Genomic DNA, 19,758 nt, shown 5'->3' with positions numbered 1-19,758 from the left:
CGTGTACAGTACATAATAGCATCTTTATTACACTGAAATATAAAAGTATATATTTATCACCATCCTGGAGAGAAAGGACCGAGTCGAGAAAACAACTTGCAGACTCAGTTGTAGCATTTTTTTTTCTTGTTGTCGTACGAAAAGAAAGAGAGTGAGAAAAAGAAAGATTTGGAGTCGAGAACAGGAAGGCCACAGTGACGTTTGCCATAGATTCTGTGCACATTTAAGGAAGGGACGTGCTACCACTCTCTCTCTCTCTCACACACACACACACACACATCTGACCTGTGAGGTCCTTTCCCTGACTACATTCCTCAAACCCCGTCTTTACTCTGATGCACCTCTGGTTTTTTATTGGGGGGGGGCGACCAGCACAGCAGTTTCTTTTATTCTTTCTGGAATTATGGTGCAAATTAAGTGCAAAACAAGATGAAATAATACTTTTTGGTCCAGAAGGCAATACTCTTCACGTGACAGATAATACAGGTGTCCATGCAGTGACATCACAGCCAAATATTACAGGGCAGTTGTGGATTCTGTTAAAAAAAAGAATTTCCTAACATTTAGAGACCAGATGTGCATTGATTTGTTCTGTGCACATCTGTTCCTTTAATGAGCACCTTTGACAGCATCAGCGGTTGTGATGTGGAAACGTCTTAATTCAGTTGATCGGGGGGGGGGGGCGGTGGGGGGACTCGTGTGCTTATAGTTTTAGCCTTTGCCAACAGGCGGAATATTTGACTGCAGGTTATGAAGTCATGACATCAGGAAGAAAAAGGTTTGGGCTGTTGATGCTTCAAAAAGCCCTCCGCCTGCAGTCAATGTGCGAGACCATCCAACCCCGGTGTTAACGAGGACACCTAAAGACTTTGAGGACGTCCCCAATCTGACTGCAAGTCGCCACGTGCATGCCAAAACAAAAACGCTCTCACACACACACACACACACACACACACACACACACACACACACACACAGTGAAGAGGTGAAGGCCGCAGAGTGGACGCAGACTATAGGAAGTTTGAGTCTCCTTTACGCTCAAGAACCAGCGACGTCGCCACGGCAGCCTCTGGGTCATCTTTCCATCACCACGGCGACACACGGCCGGTGACAGCACCGGCGGCGCGGCAAGCTTTTTTTTTACGAGATGGCAGTAAACGTCACACGAGAAGCCTCTTTAAAAATGAGAACAAAGAAGTAAACGCTGGATAAGGCGACGCCAGAGAGGGGAAGTGGATGATTCCAGGGAACGGTGCTGTTGCTGATGCTGGTCGTGACCATCGTTTTGGCACAAACTTTGTTGCGGCCGAAGTGCATCGGCCGACAGGGAGAATGTTTTTAAACGTGAGCCTCAGAGGACGCTTTAGTCTTCACTTTGACATGCTCTTCTTTATGTGCTCTACCTCCATCTGTGCAACAAAGACACAAACACATGACAGACATTCAGCTTAATATACTCTCCGGATGACATAATGGCTTAAGATCATCAATAATTTTTATTTTCAATTTAAACATCAACCACAGAACCGTCTTTGTTTCTTCATCTAAACTTTACGAGTCTCACCTGTAAACTGACACGAATCCTCCTCTCGTCGTCCAGCGCGCTGCTCAACTGTTTCATCTCCTTCCTGAGAAACACACAATTACACCATGACTCCGATGCACACACTCATGCACGCTTGTGTACACACACACACACACACACACACACACACGTGTATAATGATAAACTTTGTTTGAACTTTGAGTGCTTTAGCTGAGCGGACACGGAATTACAAGATGGCAAATGGAAGTCGATAATACAAACATTAAATGGAATAATAACAGTTAACTAAAGAATACAAGAAAAAAAGGTAAATAAACGTGTTGTTGGAATCTGTGAACCGTCACTGATAAAAAGCCCTTTTGGTGATTTTGACGGTCGTGGTACCTGTGCTGGCTCTTCAGCTGTTCTACAGAAGACCTCAGGTCCCTCAGCTGCCTCCTGAGTTCCTCCAGGGTCGGGGGGGTCAGAGGTGACTGCCTGAGCTCGGGGGAGGGGCTCAGACCCGGGGACGAGGGGCGGTGTCTGGCGCTGGGCGGAGTCAGGGTGGAGGGCTTGGTGGGCGGCGGTGCTTTACTGTCAGGTACCTGGAGGCAAACGCAAGCACAGATCAGAGACGGGATTATGAAACATAACTGAGCTAAAATCTAAAATAGTATCATTATTGTTATTAAAAATGGAAATTGTAGACGGAGATTGTTATTGCCAACCAAAACTTTTAAAACGTATTAATTATGTCAAGAACAAACTGCACTTCTTGCTGGTTTTAGATTCCCTCTGTAATAAAATCCTAACGCTACGTAACTAAAAACATAAATACATCGTCTGCGGTTTGCACGCTGCTGAAGAACATGGAACTATGTGGCGTGGCGCCCTCTGCTGGGTGAAGTAGTGACAACGAAGGCGGTCGTACGGGGACAGCGGGGACTCCTTTCCTCACGGAGACGTCTCCAGGTCTGCAGGGGACGGACTCGGGCTCCTCCCTCTCCTTCCTGTCCATCGCTGCTGGGGAGTCCAGGTCGATGCTGGACAGGGAGGACTGCAACACAGAGTCACCCGATCGGGGCATTTAAAGACACAACAGCTTTGCAACCCTCGAAAGGAAATATGCCTGTTTGTTGCACAGATTAGATTAACTTTGGTATTAATCAGAGCAACACGTTCTCCACAAATATACTTTGATTACTGATTGATTATGCTGGACAAAATGTGTTATGCTGAGTTTTGTAGCTATTTCATGCTGCATAAAGTACTTTGTACTACAGTCATAATGAGCAATGCTCTTTTGTACTTTAAGGAAAAGATGCACCGTGACTGTGATTTGAAATCAGGCATCAACGCATCAATGCAACCGTGAGGAACAGCTGCTGGAGGACGACAGACGCTCACCGTCGAGATGACCTGCGATCGAGGCCGGCGGTCCGTCACCCTCGGCCGCGACGCCGTCGGATGACTCAGCTTCTCCGTGGTCGCCACCACGACGTCGAGGTCCACGCCTGCAACACAGAGAGCAGCCGGTCGTCAGCCGCAGGGCGCGCGAGAGAGAGAGGGGGGGGGGGGGTGAGAGGGGGCGGGAAAGAGACGGCGCGCTCCGTCAGTCACCGCGGCGCCACTCTTTGATCTCAGCGCGGGTCGAGGCTCCCCGTCTGTCCAACTCACCAGCGTCATGTGACCTGTCAGGGGTGGAATCTGGTGTGGAAGCCCCGCCCTCTGACTTGGGGCTTTCGCACCTGAGCGGGTAAACCAAACGTTAGGCTGTGGATGCTCACGAGTGTGTCGGACGTGTGTGTGTTAGTGTGTGTGTGTGTACTGACGCCAGAGCTGGCGGTCTCTCAGGACGCCGAGGAGGTTGGGAGGAGGAGGAGGAGGTGCTGGTCTTTGAGGGGTGGGGTTTCTTGGGAAGGATGGATGGGAGGGAAGGCTTTGGGATTTCTCCAAGCTTCACATCTTCGCCTGAGAGCACACACACACACACACACACACAAAATACAACCAGACACACATGGATGTAAAAAAAAGGGATAAAATAACAGGCTTATTGTAGAAAAACAAGTGACACACAGTCGCACACAATAAGGTGGGAAGCGGTAGTGAGGCGAAGCCAGAGGAGGTGAGGAAAGGTCAGAGTCACCAAAGCAAAGAAATAAAGAGAAGCAGTTGGATTTAGTTAGAGGATTAGAAAGGGATTTAGAATAAAAGCATCACCAGAAGACAGAAAGGATCTTTCCTCTCCCAGCGATCACCTCACGCCTTAAAACCACCTGGAACAGCTAAGAGCCGAGCGACGGACGCATTCATTTGAATGGATGAATTATCATCACGCCATTATCGGATTATTAACTGTTAAATTCATTGTCGCATCGCTACTTAAATCTGTTTAGAAAATGAAGTCAAATAAACGCCACACAAAAGCGATTGTGTGCGTTTTTCCTACAATGAGACAACGGGGAGCTTTGCGTTTGTCTCGGAGCCGACGGCGTTTCCTCAAATCGCAGCTTTGTCCTCCGCTTTGCGGCGGACGGAGGGCAAAGTTCAAGCGATCGATTGTTCCACCTGGAGACCTGCGGCGTGTTCCTTTACAAGCGGAAAACATGGTTCCCCCATCGCTCGACGAGTCTCCCCGCTCCACAAACACGTGTGACTGATGAGCGCGTTGGTTAGTGGCGGGCAGAGCGTTGGGAGGCGGGAGCCGGGCCGGAGCGCGTTGGGCCGTACCTCGATCCGGGTCTCTCTGCGGCAGGTGTTCAGGGCGCTCTGGAGGAGCCCTCTTGACCTCCGACCTTCGCTCTACAGGTCAGAGTTTTCACAGGTTTCTTTCTCTCTCGGGAACATGGAAGCAGCAGGGAGGAAGTGAGACGTTACTGTACCTGCGGTGTGTTTAGCCGAAGGTGCACAGGGAGGAGGCGGCTTCTTTGGTCTCTGGAAACACAGCGACATGGAAAAACGTGTTCACGCATCGCGTCTCTAAAAGCTGCCGCGCGTCTCCCTGCACTAGGATTACCTCTTTATCCACGTCCAGCAGCTTGACAAAGTTGTCCGGGAAGACACCTTGCCGTCCCCCGATCTCCCCCTTCCACCAGCCGGCGTCTGCACACTCCTGCAGCAACGACAGCCGCGCGTTAAAGGCTCCATCCGTGCAATGTGGATTAAGATCGCTCTGCAACCAAAGCCAAGTGTTGCCACAGAATTACCTTTGTGAGGATGTTGATGATTTCTCCCTCTTTTAGAGACAGCTCGTCTTCGTTTTGTGCTTCATACGGAAAGAGGACTTTGCATACCTCCCGACCTGTCAATCAAATTCAAGGCAAAGTCAGACATGAGGAATTAAGACTTTCTCTACGTGTGCTCTCGCTGAGCTGCTGTCCCGCACGGCTGTCTGCGTGGGAAGCGTCACTTCTCACCTTTGGCTTTGCCATCAGGTTCAGTCTTCATGGTTTCCGGGGCAACGCTCGCCGCTTTCCCGTCGTTGACCTGAAAGGACGGAGGGGGAAAATCCTTTAGAATTCCCCCGATGCTCGGATGTACTTCCATCAGCAGCAGATCTCATTTTGTAACCGGGGGGGGGCGATGAGGGGGGGGGAAGGTAATCCGTCTTATTTCTGGTTCGGGCTTCCTGTTCTTGTTTCACAGACCTCTCTAGAGAATATTGTGACCCGGTTTGATTCAGCCGTGGTTCACTCACTAATATTGATGGAGACGAAGAGCCGTCTCCCTCCCGATGCTGCAGATGACTCATTTATCGGTTCACCTTTTCTACGTTCATCACTTAGGTCTAAAAGAACAATCAGGGTTTCTCTGCAGGTGTCCGTAAACGTCTCGGCAGCCGCACGCCGCAAAGACATTCACTCCAACGGAGTAACGAACTGGGGAAACGGGGGCAGTTCCGCAGCGTTTCAGGTGCTTTAATCGAACGAAGCAACAGAACGTGTGGCTCAGTCGAGAACTCCTTCACAGGAATATAAAAGGTAACTGGTGCCGAGCCGCGAGGCGACTTACCGGCCTGGAGCTCTGAGGAGCAGCGGTGACTCGCGTCTGCTCCCCTTCCTGACGAGGAGATGGGCTCCAGGTGTGTGTGTGTGTGTGTGTCCCTCCCGTGCACACACACACACACACACCAGGAGCCCAATGCTCTCGTGAGGGAGTGGGCGGAGCCTGTAATGATCCTGCCCGTCGACCCCTTACACACACTTAGTTAGCATGCTAACATTAGCACTTGGTACAGAGAGGGAACATGTACATCCAATAGCTGTCATGTGACCGTCTCATTAGTGTGCGCGTGTGTGTCATTGGCGTGCGCTTGGTGTCGGTTATTAAAGGCGCCGTTGTTTTTCCGGCTGGAGTGGATCCCTCCGCAGTGTTTGTGGAACCAGGGTGGCTCTTCCACAGGAAAGCACACACACACACACACACACACACACACACACACACACACACATTCACAAGAGCCGCTCTGTCCCGAAAACACACACAGTTCTGTTCGGCTCGAGGGAGAGAAAACACCCCCCTCCCCCCTCTAATGAGACCCATGTGGTGCCACGAGCATCGAGACAACGTCACATGTTTCTGTGCCGCTTATAGACAGACACAGGAAGTACTCTGATCCTACGCAAATAAAAGTGCCTCGATATAATGTTTAATAATATACTGTAAACAATCCGTAGCTTTTAGGGCGAGTTATTAGCAGAAATGAAATATAATATTAACCTGAAAAGAAATACTGTGTTTTTGTTCCCTTACATGAGCAGGTTGTTAATAAGCGAGTCAAAGATCAGGAGCTTCACTTGGTTGCAATCTGTGACCTCGTCACTAGATGCCACAAAATGCTACATTGTAGACCTTATTAAAATATTAACATATATATTTATAATCAGGAAAATCTATTGTAAATCTAAAGTGCTGTTTATATATAAACACATGAGAAAGCTGATTGTTTTAGTTCATTTGAAATTCTTCCGTTCAAATTCTGAAATAGTTTGGCCTCAATATTTTATACTGAATTTGTTTTAAAAGCTCTTCTTATTTTCTAAATCTTTCTAAAATCTTTATTAACCAGAAATGAAGTGTAATGAAATGGAGCAGGTTGTTTGTAACAGGAATCAGTCGGACTGTTTTCAGAGGGAAACGTCACATGACCCCACAGCTGCGTTTGCTGGCTGCTTCAAGGCCGCGTCGCTGTAAACCAAAATGTGACCAGATGCAGGAATTTCAATCCGCCGTCGCTTTTCTTGCTTCACTGTAAAGTCACACGCTCAGTTTGCTCCGGAGGCTTTTTACACCTTTTTAACTAAAAAAAAACACAAAAATACGACCTGCAGTCACATAATACACTTTCCATCCAGCGGCAAAATCAAACCGTACTTTACAATAGTGTCTTTTGACATTAAATTGTATTGTATAAACTTGTTGATTGTGAGATTATAACTGTATTACTACACAGTGGGTATACATCGCAGAGGCCGATTCTTCACTTATTATGAGTCAGTCAACGGAAGTTTCATTAAGCAGCTGCTCGTTAGGACGTCGGACGCTTTTAAACCACCTCTTGCTTCCGTCCTAAAGTGGACGCGGCTCCGCTGTGGCCTCATTAGAGAGACATGCCCCCCCCCCCGCCTTACAGGAACACCAGCGCCTCCGGCTGACAGACGTCCCTCAGATGTCCGGAGGAGCCGCAGGTTCGATTCCCGCTGACCACTTTTTGAAGGTCTCTTTGCAGATGACACTTCCTCGTTTATTCCTTGTTTCCATCCTGCGTCTCTCACCGGCTGCTAAGTCTCGCTCTTGTTTACCACTCAGAGGATGACATGTTCCACATGCAGGATTTAGCAGTTTCTTAATGAGATTTTAAGATAAAGGGGAACAACGTCACTTTTTCATTGAGTTTTATGTCAAAACTGTTTAGTATTTTACTAAATGCCTTTTGGAATTGTGTTCTGTGGAATCCCGTGGATGTGGAATGAATGCGTCAGTTCACCACATTTACAAACACATTTTGAATTTACTTAAGAGCTTTTACAGAATCTCCAGATCTACACTTCGACTTCTTATCATTTGGGTGAACTGACCCTTTTTTCCAATATCCCTTCATATAAGTATCTGCACCGCCCGACACTACTAGGAAAAAATAAAATTTAAGTTTTCATCTCTGACACCAACTCCTTTAATCCACAAACATGATTATTTCAAAGCCCTAAAAAAGATTAAAGCGTGGAAAATGTGTCCCTGGCAGAGCGTCACGGCCGTCCCAACGGTACTTTGATCACAGACCGCCGCGTTATTTTCCAAACTTTCCGCGTGATGCGTCCGCCACCTTAAGGCCGCCTCCGCCGAACGACTCATCCCGAACTCCGCGTGACCTCCGGTGACCTCGTGGGAACCGCCGCGCGTTTGAGAGGACAAAAAACACGATAGATAGAAGGAAGAAAAAAAAAAACCCAAAACAAATGAGCAGAAGCGGAGAAAGCCGCCAGCCTACCGTCCTCTCCTCCGCTTCCAGGCCAACGCAGACGGACAGACGGACCTTTGCTGCATCAGCGCCGGCGGCGGGAGACAGCGGGTGTGAATATGTGAACGTCAGTGAAAAACTGCGACGCCTCCCCTCCTCCCTCTCCGCCCCGCCGAGCTCTCACTTCTGCTTTGCTTGTCAAATCCCCTGCAGGATGTGTGTGCGTGCGCGTGTGTGTGTGTGTGTCAGTCAACATGAAACCACTTCCTGTGCTGTTAAAGAGAGGAAGGGGAGGAGCCAAGGGGGCCGGGACTTCCTTCCTCCACTTCTCATAATACAATGATCACTGTATTAAAAAATGTATGACGTTAGTGTGTCTGTGTCTGATGGGCGAGGGGGGGGGGGGTCCTCACCTTGTCCCCCTCTGGGTCCACCTCCATGGAGCGTGGTCTGAGCCTGACCTGCTGGTCTTTGAAGATGTTGCCAAAGCCAAACCCTCGGACCTACAAGTTGGAAAGAGAAGAGTTTTAACACTGGAATTCAACGCGATGGCTGAAGGGGGGGGGGGGGGGGGGGGCGCGCGACGCCGCTGGAACCAACGTGAGGTTCGGGTCTCCCACACTGAACCCCGGTGGCCCCGATGGGAGCGGGCCGCTTTGTTCCAACGGCGGCTAACGGGTGGCCAAGAAGGTCTGAGCTCCCAGGATGTTCTTAGTCTGGTGACGGAACTGAGGAACCGTGGGAGGAATTTGCTGTTTGTTGTTTACACAGAAGGCGGCGCGGAGGAACGCGGAGGAACGCGGAGGAGGGAAGTCTGACTCCGTACCTTCTTGGGCTGGACTTCTGCCGACCCCGTTTCTGAGCGACTGTCTCCTCCATCGCTCTCACTGCCGGGGCTGTCTTTGCCTACACACACACACACACGCGCACGCACACATGCGCACAAAGCTTTTAGCTTCACCACATCAGCACATTTAAATTCCTTGGAATCAATTTCATTATTTAAAAAAATGTCATGACAATTCCAACATGGAAGGTTATTTGTTTCCCCCCATCTGATTGGCTGAGACTCACTGGTGCGGCCGCTGCGCAGCTCCTCCTGCGATGTGTTCAGGGAGGACGTTTCCGACTCCGTCTGGATCACTTTGGTGAAGTTGGAAGGGAACATTCCAGTCCTCCCATTGACGAATCCTTCCCACCAGCCCTCCTCTACCTAAACACACGAAACACACACACAGATTTAAACGGACACTCCAGAAAGGAGGAGTTTGTGTTTGAGCTTCAAGGGCCGCGTTCCGTGAAGGTGACAACCAGAAGACAGACGAGATCCAGTCTTACCTCTGATATGATCTCGATGACGTCTCCGATTTTCAACTCAAGCTCGTCTTCATGCTGAGGCGCGTAGCTGAACGCCGCTTTACATCTACGCTTACGGATCTGCTCTGCTGCGCGCACACACACACACACACACACACAACAAGTGCATAAACAAACATTTCAGGCCTACAAGAATAAATTGGCTCCATCACTTATCCATAATCCAAGATTTGAGAAAAAGCGACAAGTGGTCACTGACTTATTAAAAGCCCTAGCGGCTGAGGACTGAAAGGCCGACCTTTGACCTTTCAATTAGAGGACAGGCTTACCACCAAACGCTTCCCACCGGCCTTACACTCATTAGCCTGCTTATTCCTCTTGACTCACTCACACCAGCTGGGCGTGCGGACGTAGCCCTGCACGTCCTCTTTTGTCCACCAGGTGTCACTCGTGTTAAATGCACAAGAGCGTTTGCATGAACAGGAGTACAAATTGAAACGCGTGAACACCAGAGGAATCAGCATTCAGCGTGTGAGTAATAATACAAACACGAGCGCAAGATAGAATAGCTATAAGAGCAAGGTAAAGGTGGCGGAGGACAGACCCCTTTACTTACTAACACAAACCCCAAAATAACACCACATTGTTAAAATGCCTTTGAGTTAAAAGTGTGAAATGTGAAAACATCAGGAAAAATAATAATGATTGCTTGCTGTTACTGCTATTACTATTATTAAGGATTTCTGGTTCAGTGGGAGCAAATAATGATAATCTCAATTAGTCTATATTGGGTTTATAAACAGTTCATAGCAGCAGCTCAAACTATGATTGTCTTTCAGAAGCGGTAACGACAAAACTTATTTCATTGTTACTTGAAAAATTACTTTTATTTTCAGCTTTTCTTTTTAAACATCTTCATCTGTCATGAACATTGATGTCGAGTAATCGCAGCGAAGTAGAATATACAACATTCCTCTGAAACGACGAGTAGAAGTCTCAAGCAGCATGAGAAGCGGTACTTGAAATAAGTATTTACATTTGACCACCGTGTTTACGTGTGTGTGTGTGTGTGTGTGTGTGCGCGTGCCAGGAATGCCTGACCCAAACCCTCCCCTCCACTAATAGGATCCATGTTAGAGAAGGAAGACATAAACCTGTCTGATGACCATCAATTAACACGTGTGTGCGTGCGTGTGTGCGTGAGCACCTTTGCGGCCCGATCGCACGCTGCTGTCGGACACGGGGCTGGCCCTCCCGTTGGAGAGGTCCGATCGGCTCATGCTCGCCTGTCCCCCGTCCCTCTTTCCCTCTTTCTTGATCTCCTACGAGGAGCAGAAAGCCAGCAGCAGGGAAAGGAGGCGAGAACAATAAAAGGGAAATGTGGGTTCAGGTGAGGAAGTGGATAACAGAAATGAAATAAAAACACAAATGAGTCAGTGGAACGAATGTGAACTCCATAACATCACAAGAGGCTTTTAAAAGTCATGTTTGAATTAAACATAGTGATTCATTATTTACGTTGTCCTGTAACTAACGTATGTCAACACAAGGGCAATAAATGAATAATAAATAACAACACGGTTGAGAGGGTAAATCCTCCACAGTACTTTCTCGCCGTTGTACAACGTTACGTGATGTGTAATCGATCACCGAACGTACTGAAGAAATCTGATGACACAAAAGCCAATAGTGAAAAAGTAGTGATGTTAGAATTCCGCAAAGAGGAAATGTTAACGTGTAACAATGTAAATACTGAATGGATGTTGGTGGTGTTTCTGAAGTTCAACTCAATATTAGGACACTAAAATGCTTTAGATAAGAAGCGATTGTTCGTCGGACCTCAACCATCTTCTGTTACGTGCTATAAATAGAGTCTGTGAAGGTCACGCGTTACGTAACGCGCTGAATGAATACACATGCATTGTGTTTTCGGCCCAGTATCAGATGCCAGTAACCCAGGTGAGGCAGACAAACGCACAACTCACTGACTACTCCCCCCCCTCCTCGCCGCCTGCACGAGACCTCCAGAAGAACGGGCGAGTCAACAAGCACACGGGAGACACGCTCGCACACACACACACACACACACACACACAGACCCAGAAGAACTACACGGCGTCTCACATCTCCCCACCACATTCATCATGACACTGTTTCATAAGCTCCGGCCCCCCAGCAGCCAAAGCGGCTCAGTGAAGCATGCTGGTGTACTGACTCACAGAAGCTCAGACACACACACACACACACACACACACACACACACCGGTTTGTGTATGGCGCAAAAAAAAAAAAAAAAGTCTTAATGAGCCTCTGAGATCCAAAAATACCAAGACGGGGAAGACGTTTCCTAGACAACAGCGAAGCTCATCTTCTTCTGAGACCCGTCTCGGGAGGAGACGCGGGGGGAGGAGACGGGAGGAAAGTGTGGCTTCCGTGTTAAAAAGGGGAAAAACTAATTTGGCACTCAGCAGAAGAGAGATGAGAGGCCAATTAGAACCAGACATGTGGTGTCTGCACTCCCCTTCCAACAGGATGAGGTGGGTCCAAACATTGGAGGCACGAGGAGAATACCCCCCCCCCCATTAAGATCCAGAGACCCGCCCCCCCCGCCTACATTTTCTACAGTGTCTTTGGTGTTTGCGACGTTTCTGGGTGCGAACCTCAATGAAGACGTAGCGACCAGGTGCCAGATAATAAGCACACATTCAACATCTGGTCTTAATATATACGACTGTATTTATATAACAGGTGGATTTCACGCTGGATGATGCTAGGCTAGTTGTTTCCAAGCTAAGTGTCTCTCTGCTGTCGCTCGTCTGTGACATTCCCACACAAATGCATTGTGAATGAAGTTTCAAAGGGAAATGTATTTGTGATATTCTTCACTGAAACGACTGAGCGCTGCGAGACTGAACCAAAACCGTGGGGTTAAAAGGTAAAACGGGCAGATTATGTTTTGCTTAAACTGATTTCTTTTTTAATTTCTTTCCACTGATTGATCTCTCCACGTCACTTGGTGTTCACGTTTGTTAGGCTAATGCAGTGCTAATGCAGTGCTAATGCAGAGCTAATGCAGAGCTGATGCAGAGCTTATGCAGAGCTGATGCAGAGATAACAGTGCTAATGCAGAGCTAACACAGAGCTAACGCAGTGCTAATGCAGAGCTAACACAGAGCTAATGCAGTGCTAATGCAGAGCTAATGCAGAGCTGATGCAGAGCTTATGCAGAGCTGATGCAGTGCTAATGCAGAGCTAATGCAGAGCTGATGCAGAGCTTATGCAGAGCTGATGCAGTGCTAATGCAGAGCTAATGCAGAGATAACAGTGCTAATGCAGAGCTAACACAGAGCTAACGCAGTGCTAATGCAGAGCTAATGCATTGCTAATGCAGTGCTAATGCAGAGCTAATGCATTGCTAATTCAGCAGTGCTAATGCAGAGCTAATGCATTGCTAATGCAGTGCTAATGTAGAGCTAATGCAGTGCTAATGCAGAGCTAAAAAACACATTCTGTCTGAGCAGATGGACTTGCTATCACTCTGCATGCCTTCACGTACAAAAACAGATACAAACACACACAAACATTCACTCTCCTGCACGGACCGACTGGCAAAAACACTCTGAACTCACAAAGACACAAGACAACCTACGCAAAAAAAAAAGGAAGTAAAAAAACACAGCTACAGCTTTCCTTTTTTTACGAGTAGTTTTCACGACGGTGGCTACTCACTTTTTGGCTTTGTGTTTCAAAAGCAACATCAATTCTCAAATCCTTCCTTGGGGACAACTAAGTGTGGGGGGGGGGGGGGGGCCTTTGTTACTACTTGGAGCGCAATCGGAGCTGACCCAGAGTCAGAGGAAACCCAGCCGACAAGAGGAGAGGAAGACGACTTGACTCGTCGTATCTCTACAGGAAGCACCTGCAGAATGTGCGCCGCAGTTTGAGGGGGTGTTTGTCTGCGTCACGTTTACATGGCTTACGCAGCGCTTAGACCCTTTACACAGATATGTGCATCCCGTCTCCGCCGACCTGTGACCTTTTCTCTGTCGCCCGCTCGGCCACAGATAATGTGAAAACAAGCCGAGGACAAAGGAAGCTGTGAGACACCGAGGAAGAAGAAGAACAGAGAGCTTCGCTTGTTTCAGTCATTGGGAAATGCAGAGGAACGATGGCCCAAACGTTTATTTCACTTCCTTTCAAAAAGCCCATTGTTATTGCAATAAGTCATTGCGCTGGCACAGAGAAGGGTTGCAACCGAGTGCACTGATTGGACGCAACGCTTTTGGGTCTATCAGTCATTTCCTGTGTTTTTAATGCTGAATAACTTATTTCTAAGTTTAAAGGGGAGTTTTTGTGGCGAAACACTGGACGCCATGATGATGATGATCTTCAGTGAGTCTCATGACTCTCAGTAACGTCGTTTGTGTCGCCGGATTAAACCGCCCCGTCCTGTATTAATAGTTTAACCTGAGCCGACCTCGGAAATAAATAAATGAACGTCTTTCAAAAACCGTGCAAAACTTAACTCATTGACCTTCACCTATAATCTAATAATCTCAGACACGCCGGTCGATTGGGGGAGTGTCTGATTCTTGCATACCATCGCTTCCTGCCCTCCTTTTCAAACTGTCCACTTCCTGCACACCCCCACACACACACACACACACACACACACACACTCATCAGCATTGCAAGGCTTAATGTCGCTGATTCCCATAACTGCAGTCCTGTGACACACTAGTCTGGTATTACGCCATTACTCACAGCTACACACACACACACACACACACACACAGACTTCACAGGCCCGTTGTCGGGCTCCCTGACAGTTAATGAGAGCTGTGACGTCTAGTCAGCACCACCTGACTTCTTCTTTGCCCTCGTCTTGTGATGCTCTTCTTCTCCACACCACCCCCTCCAACGGTACAGTGTGCACTTCCTCCTTCTCATTGCCGCAAAGCCGCAGTCGTACCAGGTACCACTTTTGTGTGAGATGCAAGAAAACGTTGTCTACAAGTGCAAGTGTTATCGTCGCTGCTATCACTTCCATCTAATGCACTAACCAATCGATCAGCGCACTCATAGTGCAGAGCGGTTTGTGCAAATCTCTTTTTCACCGTCAGCTCACCCGCCTCCTCTTATTGGCTGTTGTTATCGCACCAGAACTTAAACAGGTCTGAAATCTGCACCACCTGACTGCGAGCACACAGCGTTTGAGATGAAGGGTGAATAAAAAGCATTTCATTACAATAAATGCATGCAAACGTGTTATATACGAGGAGTGTGGCGCTACACTAATTAGGAAGAAGAACTTGTTCCGCATTCACACCCATTGTGTTTGCCGTTTAACACTATCACCCCCCCCCCCCATGTGAGGCAGAGTTTCAGAGGCACAGAAACGAGCGCACCCCTTACTGCACACGACGCCTGTTCACTCCGCCGCTGTTTGTGGGAGAGAGAAGCGCACTGTGACAACTCACCCTGACGAAGTTATCCGGGAACAGGCCCCTTCGCCCGCTCAGCTCGCCCTCCCACCATCCTCCGTCGTCCCGCCGTACGTTCACGATGATGTCGCCCACCGCCAGGCTCAACTCATCGTCCCGCTGAGCCTCATAGTCGAACTCCACCACGGCCTCCACTGGAGCGAGAGAGAGAGAGAGAGAGAGAGCAAGTGTGACAACAACAAACCGCAATAACAAAGGTGTCTCATTGTTCTATATTTACTCTCGGGAACAGTGGTTTTCTTATTGATGAGTGACGACCGAACGTGACAGACACCTGAGACATAAACACACACACACAGATTGCTTTCCTCATGTACATCCCCAACAAATAAAGGCACGGAAAACCCGTGAGGAATGCAAATTTCCACTGCAGTAGTTCCATCAGTACGGCATGAAGTCATATTGGACTAATCCAAGCAGGTCACTTATTAGAACAGACAAAAGTCATCATGGGCCGTCCTCTCGGGGAAGCATGACAGCGTCAGTGGTTTCATCCACTCGAAGTCTTCCTCGTCCTTCCTCGTCTTCGGTTTACTGGACCGCTTTGCTCGTTGGCGCCACAAAACCGCTGATCAGGTTATGACCCCTGAATGCTGGAATGTCTGCGCGTAGCTTTGTGCACACCAAGCGCATCCGTTAGAGCAGGTACGATGCAAGGGCACGCTCCCACAATGCATTGCACTACCAGAGGTCAGAAACTGTCTCTTGAAATGAGTTCTCAAATATACTTCTGCTTGTGTTTTGTGTGGCCACACGTTCCGATGAACAAATCTAAACGCAATCTAACTGATGGCGATCGAGGTGACGAGGGGGGCGCTGCGGCGGCCGCTGCACGTGAAAAGCATAGATAGAATGTGTCAACAGGGGCGTTTCCATTCGCTTTATGAGCTGCTGGAAGCGCTAAACGTAGTTTACCAAACGTCACGCGTGCAAACACCTTGTGACTGCTGGTGCGCCCGCTAATACTCGTTATACTCGCTAAAACGTACCCAATGAGGCAGTTGTTACACAGGAACTGGCAAACAGCCGAGATGAGGAAACCGGACAGAATCGACCACGAGGCCTCGCTCGATGTGGAAGCAGCTAAAGTAGAAGGTCAGGACGCGGCCCGAGAGCTTCACCGCTGAAGAGGACGAGGGCTTGTGGTCTTTGCACGGAGGGCCGAGTGCAAAGAGTCAACGGCAGATAGGATCTAGAGCTCGGCCTGCTGGGAAGTCACACAGGAAGACTTGGTGAAGAAGCAAACAGGCAGTTTTTGTACGCGCTGACGGCGCCGCACAGCAATATGAGACTCGTGCACAAAGCAAAAGGCGCACGTTGTTTTCCTTGAAAGTAACAAATCCATCAATGAATTCATTCATTAAAAAAAAAAAAATCTGTTCTTGAGCATCCAACGCTCCCTCCACATTTATCCAAAAGCTATTAAAAAGAAAACAGTGAGCCAAACGGTTACATTCATAATCACAAGCACACACGCTGCGGTTTATTGTGACTCAATTCCACATGCACTGTCCTGCTGCTTTAAATAGATCCCCACTCACAGTGGAAATTACCCCCACAGAGGTCTGGGTAATGTTTGCGAATAAAAAACGCTGTGGGGGGGGGGAGAGAGTCACTGCACTTACACCTGGATTAAAGGTGCCTCCTCTGCAGCGGTTGGTGCACAAACATCCCATTTCGACTGCTTTTTAAATACCAGCAGAGGCCCGTGAAGGTGAGGATGAAGTGACAGTGACACGCCGGCGGAGCACCGAGCAAACAGCTCCAAGTGGCTAATTAGCCTCTTTTAGCGCTTTGTCGCGGCGTTACGGCCGACTCATTCACTCCAGCGACATGGTTCAGCCTCATTAGCCGCAGTACGCTTTGAAGCACCAAACAACCAGCTCAAATCAGTCACACATGAGCTTTTATTTTGCGCATTTTTCAAACACGAATGCTAAAGATTTGCTGGTTCCTACTTCTCAAATATATAGTGATTCGCTTACAAAAATGTATCATGTTGGTCGCAAAGGTCTGTGACTTTGGCAGGTTTTGCACAGTTTGGAAGACACTTCCCCGCGTGAGAAGCTCAAGAGTGACGGACAGGAGGCCTCGAGGAGACCAAACACCAACTCCCACTCGAGTCGCAGCCGAGATGGACCCGTGGCGTCCTCAGAGCAGCTGCATTCACTTTAGATAAGAGGAAACTGCACGCACACGCACGCACGGAGCCCTGCAAAGCCATGCTGACATTTCCCTGCTTAGCTGTGGATTTGTCTGCGTGTTTTCGGCCTGTGAAACGTTCCTTCATCCTCTGAAGCGAGCGAAGGATCCCCCACCCACACACACACGTGACGTTGTGACACTTCTTCCCCGACGCCGCGCCAGAACGAATTAAGTGTCGTTGATGTTTAGAAACAAACCAGCATCTTTTTTCGCCAAACTCAGACAGGTAGTTCAGCTGCAGAGGCCAAACCGAACGCCCCCCCGCCCCCCGTGGCCCATCCAAAGTGGACGTAGTCTCCATGATGGAAGCCATTTCTTGAGTCCTCCAAGAGGGCGGGGCTAAGTACCAATGGCGCCGGGAAAAAGTTTTACAGTCGACCAAATCCTTTAAACGTAGATTAAAATACAAAAGACTCTCTGTTGGTGACCTGTCAATCACAAGCAAGCCCGCCCTGCTTAAGGGCCTATTTGACGTCATGCTGCTTTGAAGGAGACTGGACACAGACTTCTATACAAACCGGCTTGAATTGGGATTTGAAGCGTATTTATAAAACCTATATTTCCTGACTCTGAATCATGCACACGTAACATAGTTTGCATGCAACATTTCATCGTTGTTGGATTTAATAGACAACAATATGGTTTGAGTTCCAACATAATCACATGATTGCCTGATAAAGTGGCCGTCTTGGGTTATAGACAGCAGTACGCAACTCGTTGCCCTGGTACAAATATCAAGGGCCCCCGCTGAAAACCTGCGCAACCACAAGCGTCCTTCAGACGACGCGCAACCCTTCCCACAAAAAGGGATGTTGACCGTGTGAACGTCACTTCTGGATGTTTACAAACAGGTGCGGCTGAGACCTGTTTGAGGGCCCTTGGACTCGAGCCGCTTTTCTCGTTACGGCTGCACATTACGCCTATTTAGCGGCGAATTAACACAGTGAATCTGCTCCACGGCAACTGGGAAATCGCCTGCTTTTCCCAGTTGGTCATCCGGCCTTGACGGTTGTTAGCGGTGTGTTACTGTGTGTGCGTGTGCGTCCGTCTCGCTGTGCATTACTTGTTTACGTGCGTCAGAACCAGGGGCCCCGTAGAAAGTATGCATGCACGCGGAGGCTGACTGCGGCATGTTCAAATCCTCCAAAGGAATGCCACAGATGGAAGTGCCCCCCCATCCCTCCCCCCATCCCTCCCACCCCCACAGGCTAAATGGGAGATAATTATCCAATTTGCACGGGTACTAAATTGATTGATTACTCGCTCAGCAATACCTGGTGCAATCCGTTTAGTGTCACGCATTGTTCTGTGGGAAACGATGGCGAGGAGGAGAGGAATGTCAGTCAGGCCCGTTTGATCCCCACAGGGAGGGAGAGAGAGGGGGAGAGAGAGAGGGAGAGAGGGAGAGGGAGACTCAACCCCTGCTCAACACAATCGGCAGACACACAGACTGAATGTAAACGTGTCAACATCTGCAACTCATCAATGTGACCCGCAGCGCTCCCACGCGAGGGATTCCGATCGCGAATAAAAGCATCGGCGGAGGAGGAGGGAGGGGGGGACGTGTGGGGGGGGGAAACGCCACAGAAGAGATAACGGTGCTGTCTCTTGGAAACGGCTCGGCGATGTCATGAAGCGACGTCAGAGCAGAGGTGAGGCGGGGAGGGGAGGGGAGGAAGGAGCGGGGGTGAGCCCCGCGAACATCTGGACCGGGCGTTTGGTTCGGCCCATCCAGATGCTATTTTTGGGGTCATTCTCTGAATTAAAAGCGCCAACAAAACCCCCCCCCAAAAAACAGAAACCAAAGCGCTGCATCTCACCCATTTATGTGTCCCGGTGCGCCGGTTGAGCTCCTGCGGGCTGGTCGGTAACGGGGGCGAGGCGGCTGTGTGAGGTTAGTGCCGGACCGAGCCCCGACCTCCTGCTCATGTAGCTCCGCTAAAGCAGCGCTGAAACGGGAGGAGCGACTGATGAAACCATATCTCCCCCCTCTCTCTCTCTCTCTCTCTCTCTCTCTCTCTCTCTCTCTCTCTCTCTCTCTCTCTCTCTCTCTCTCTCTCCAATGACACGGTAGAGGAGGCAGAGCGAGGACCCAGAAAACGGAAAAGAGCTGATGAACAATCCCCCCCCCCCACACACCTCCCACACCTGCCCCTCCCTCGGCCTCTTTTGTTGCCTTCAGGTGCAACTCGTAAATTCTGCTTTCTGCATTTGTATTTTTTCCCACGGACGACAAGGCGCTTAATCTGAGTAGAGAAAAAGTGAGCTTCTAGGTTAAAAAAAAAGTCGAAATATGTTAGGTCAAAAAATATCTTAGACGTACATATATGTATATATAATGAGGTTACCAAGTTTACGTACAGAAAACATATTTTAATTCCAATATTAATATGTCAATATTAGATGATGAACAGAAAACACAGGATGCAGTAACACAGAAACTTCGTTTGACAGTTTACTTTTTATTGTTCAAATACAAACTCATATTTATTATTATTATTATTATTATTTTACTGAGGATCTCAGTTCTCCGCCTCTTCAGGGAGGTTCGTGAGCGTTTCAATAAGAAAATCAATATTTCCAACAGCATTTCAAGGGAGCATCGATCTAAGATCCCGGCCTCGCACCTGTGCGGCCCAAATCTCGCGATAACAAAGTCATCAAGCGCATGTACAGTTTACCCCAGCGTTGCACCGCGCGCGCGCGCGCACACACACACACACACACACACACACACACACACCATG

General features: G+C 48.8%; 1 protein-coding gene across 9 annotated transcripts; it reads right to left on the bottom strand.

The window, feature by feature from the left end:
- Window positions 1–4: 4 nt before the first annotated feature.
- On the bottom strand, window positions 5–19,164 carry sh3kbp1 (SH3-domain kinase binding protein 1). 9 transcript variants are annotated; one of them, XM_078096180.1, is made up of 19 exons: window positions 18,832–19,164; window positions 14,783–14,940; window positions 10,510–10,624; window positions 9,324–9,430; window positions 9,060–9,198; window positions 8,812–8,891; window positions 8,399–8,488; window positions 4,945–5,014; window positions 4,735–4,829; window positions 4,545–4,640; window positions 4,411–4,462; window positions 4,259–4,330; window positions 3,358–3,496; window positions 3,203–3,273; window positions 2,933–3,039; window positions 2,457–2,582; window positions 1,931–2,130; window positions 1,565–1,628; window positions 5–1,409 (listed from the first exon to the last, which is right to left on the bottom strand). In XM_078096180.1, the coding sequence occupies exons 1-19, from the start codon at window positions 18,833–18,835 to the stop codon at window positions 1,371–1,373; spliced, it is 1,824 nt and encodes a 607-aa protein (XP_077952306.1). In that variant the 5' UTR covers window positions 18,836–19,164; the 3' UTR covers window positions 5–1,370. The 9 variants fall into 9 exon arrangements, with proteins under 9 accessions (XP_077952306.1, XP_077952303.1, XP_077952304.1 ...); XM_078096177.1 differs by having other exon boundaries at window positions 2,364–2,582; window positions 18,832–19,144; XM_078096178.1 differs by having other exon boundaries at window positions 2,364–2,582; window positions 9,324–9,427; window positions 18,832–19,144.
- Between the last annotated feature and the right edge of the window lie 594 nt (window positions 19,165–19,758).

The sequence above is a fragment of the Gasterosteus aculeatus genome, chromosome 21 (assembly GCF_964276395.1).
Source record: "Gasterosteus aculeatus chromosome 21, fGasAcu3.hap1.1, whole genome shotgun sequence".
Taxonomy (NCBI): Eukaryota; Metazoa; Chordata; class Actinopteri; order Perciformes; family Gasterosteidae; genus Gasterosteus; species Gasterosteus aculeatus.
Note: the sequence above shows the minus strand (reverse complement) of the source record. Positions and strands in the feature narration are given on the sequence as shown.

What these genes read in the sequence shown, in the direction of transcription:
- sh3kbp1 (XM_078096177.1), bottom strand. An exon ending in TGGACCCAGAGGGGGACAAG is followed by an intron (nt 5,015 to 8,398) that starts GTGAGGACCCCC and finishes CCGTCCTTTCAG; the next exon opens with GTCAACGACGGGAAAGCGGC. An exon ending in TGCTGGACGTGGATAAAGAG is followed by an intron (nt 4,463 to 4,544) that starts GTAATCCTAGTG and finishes CTGTGTTTCCAG; the next exon opens with AGACCAAAGAAGCCGCCTCC.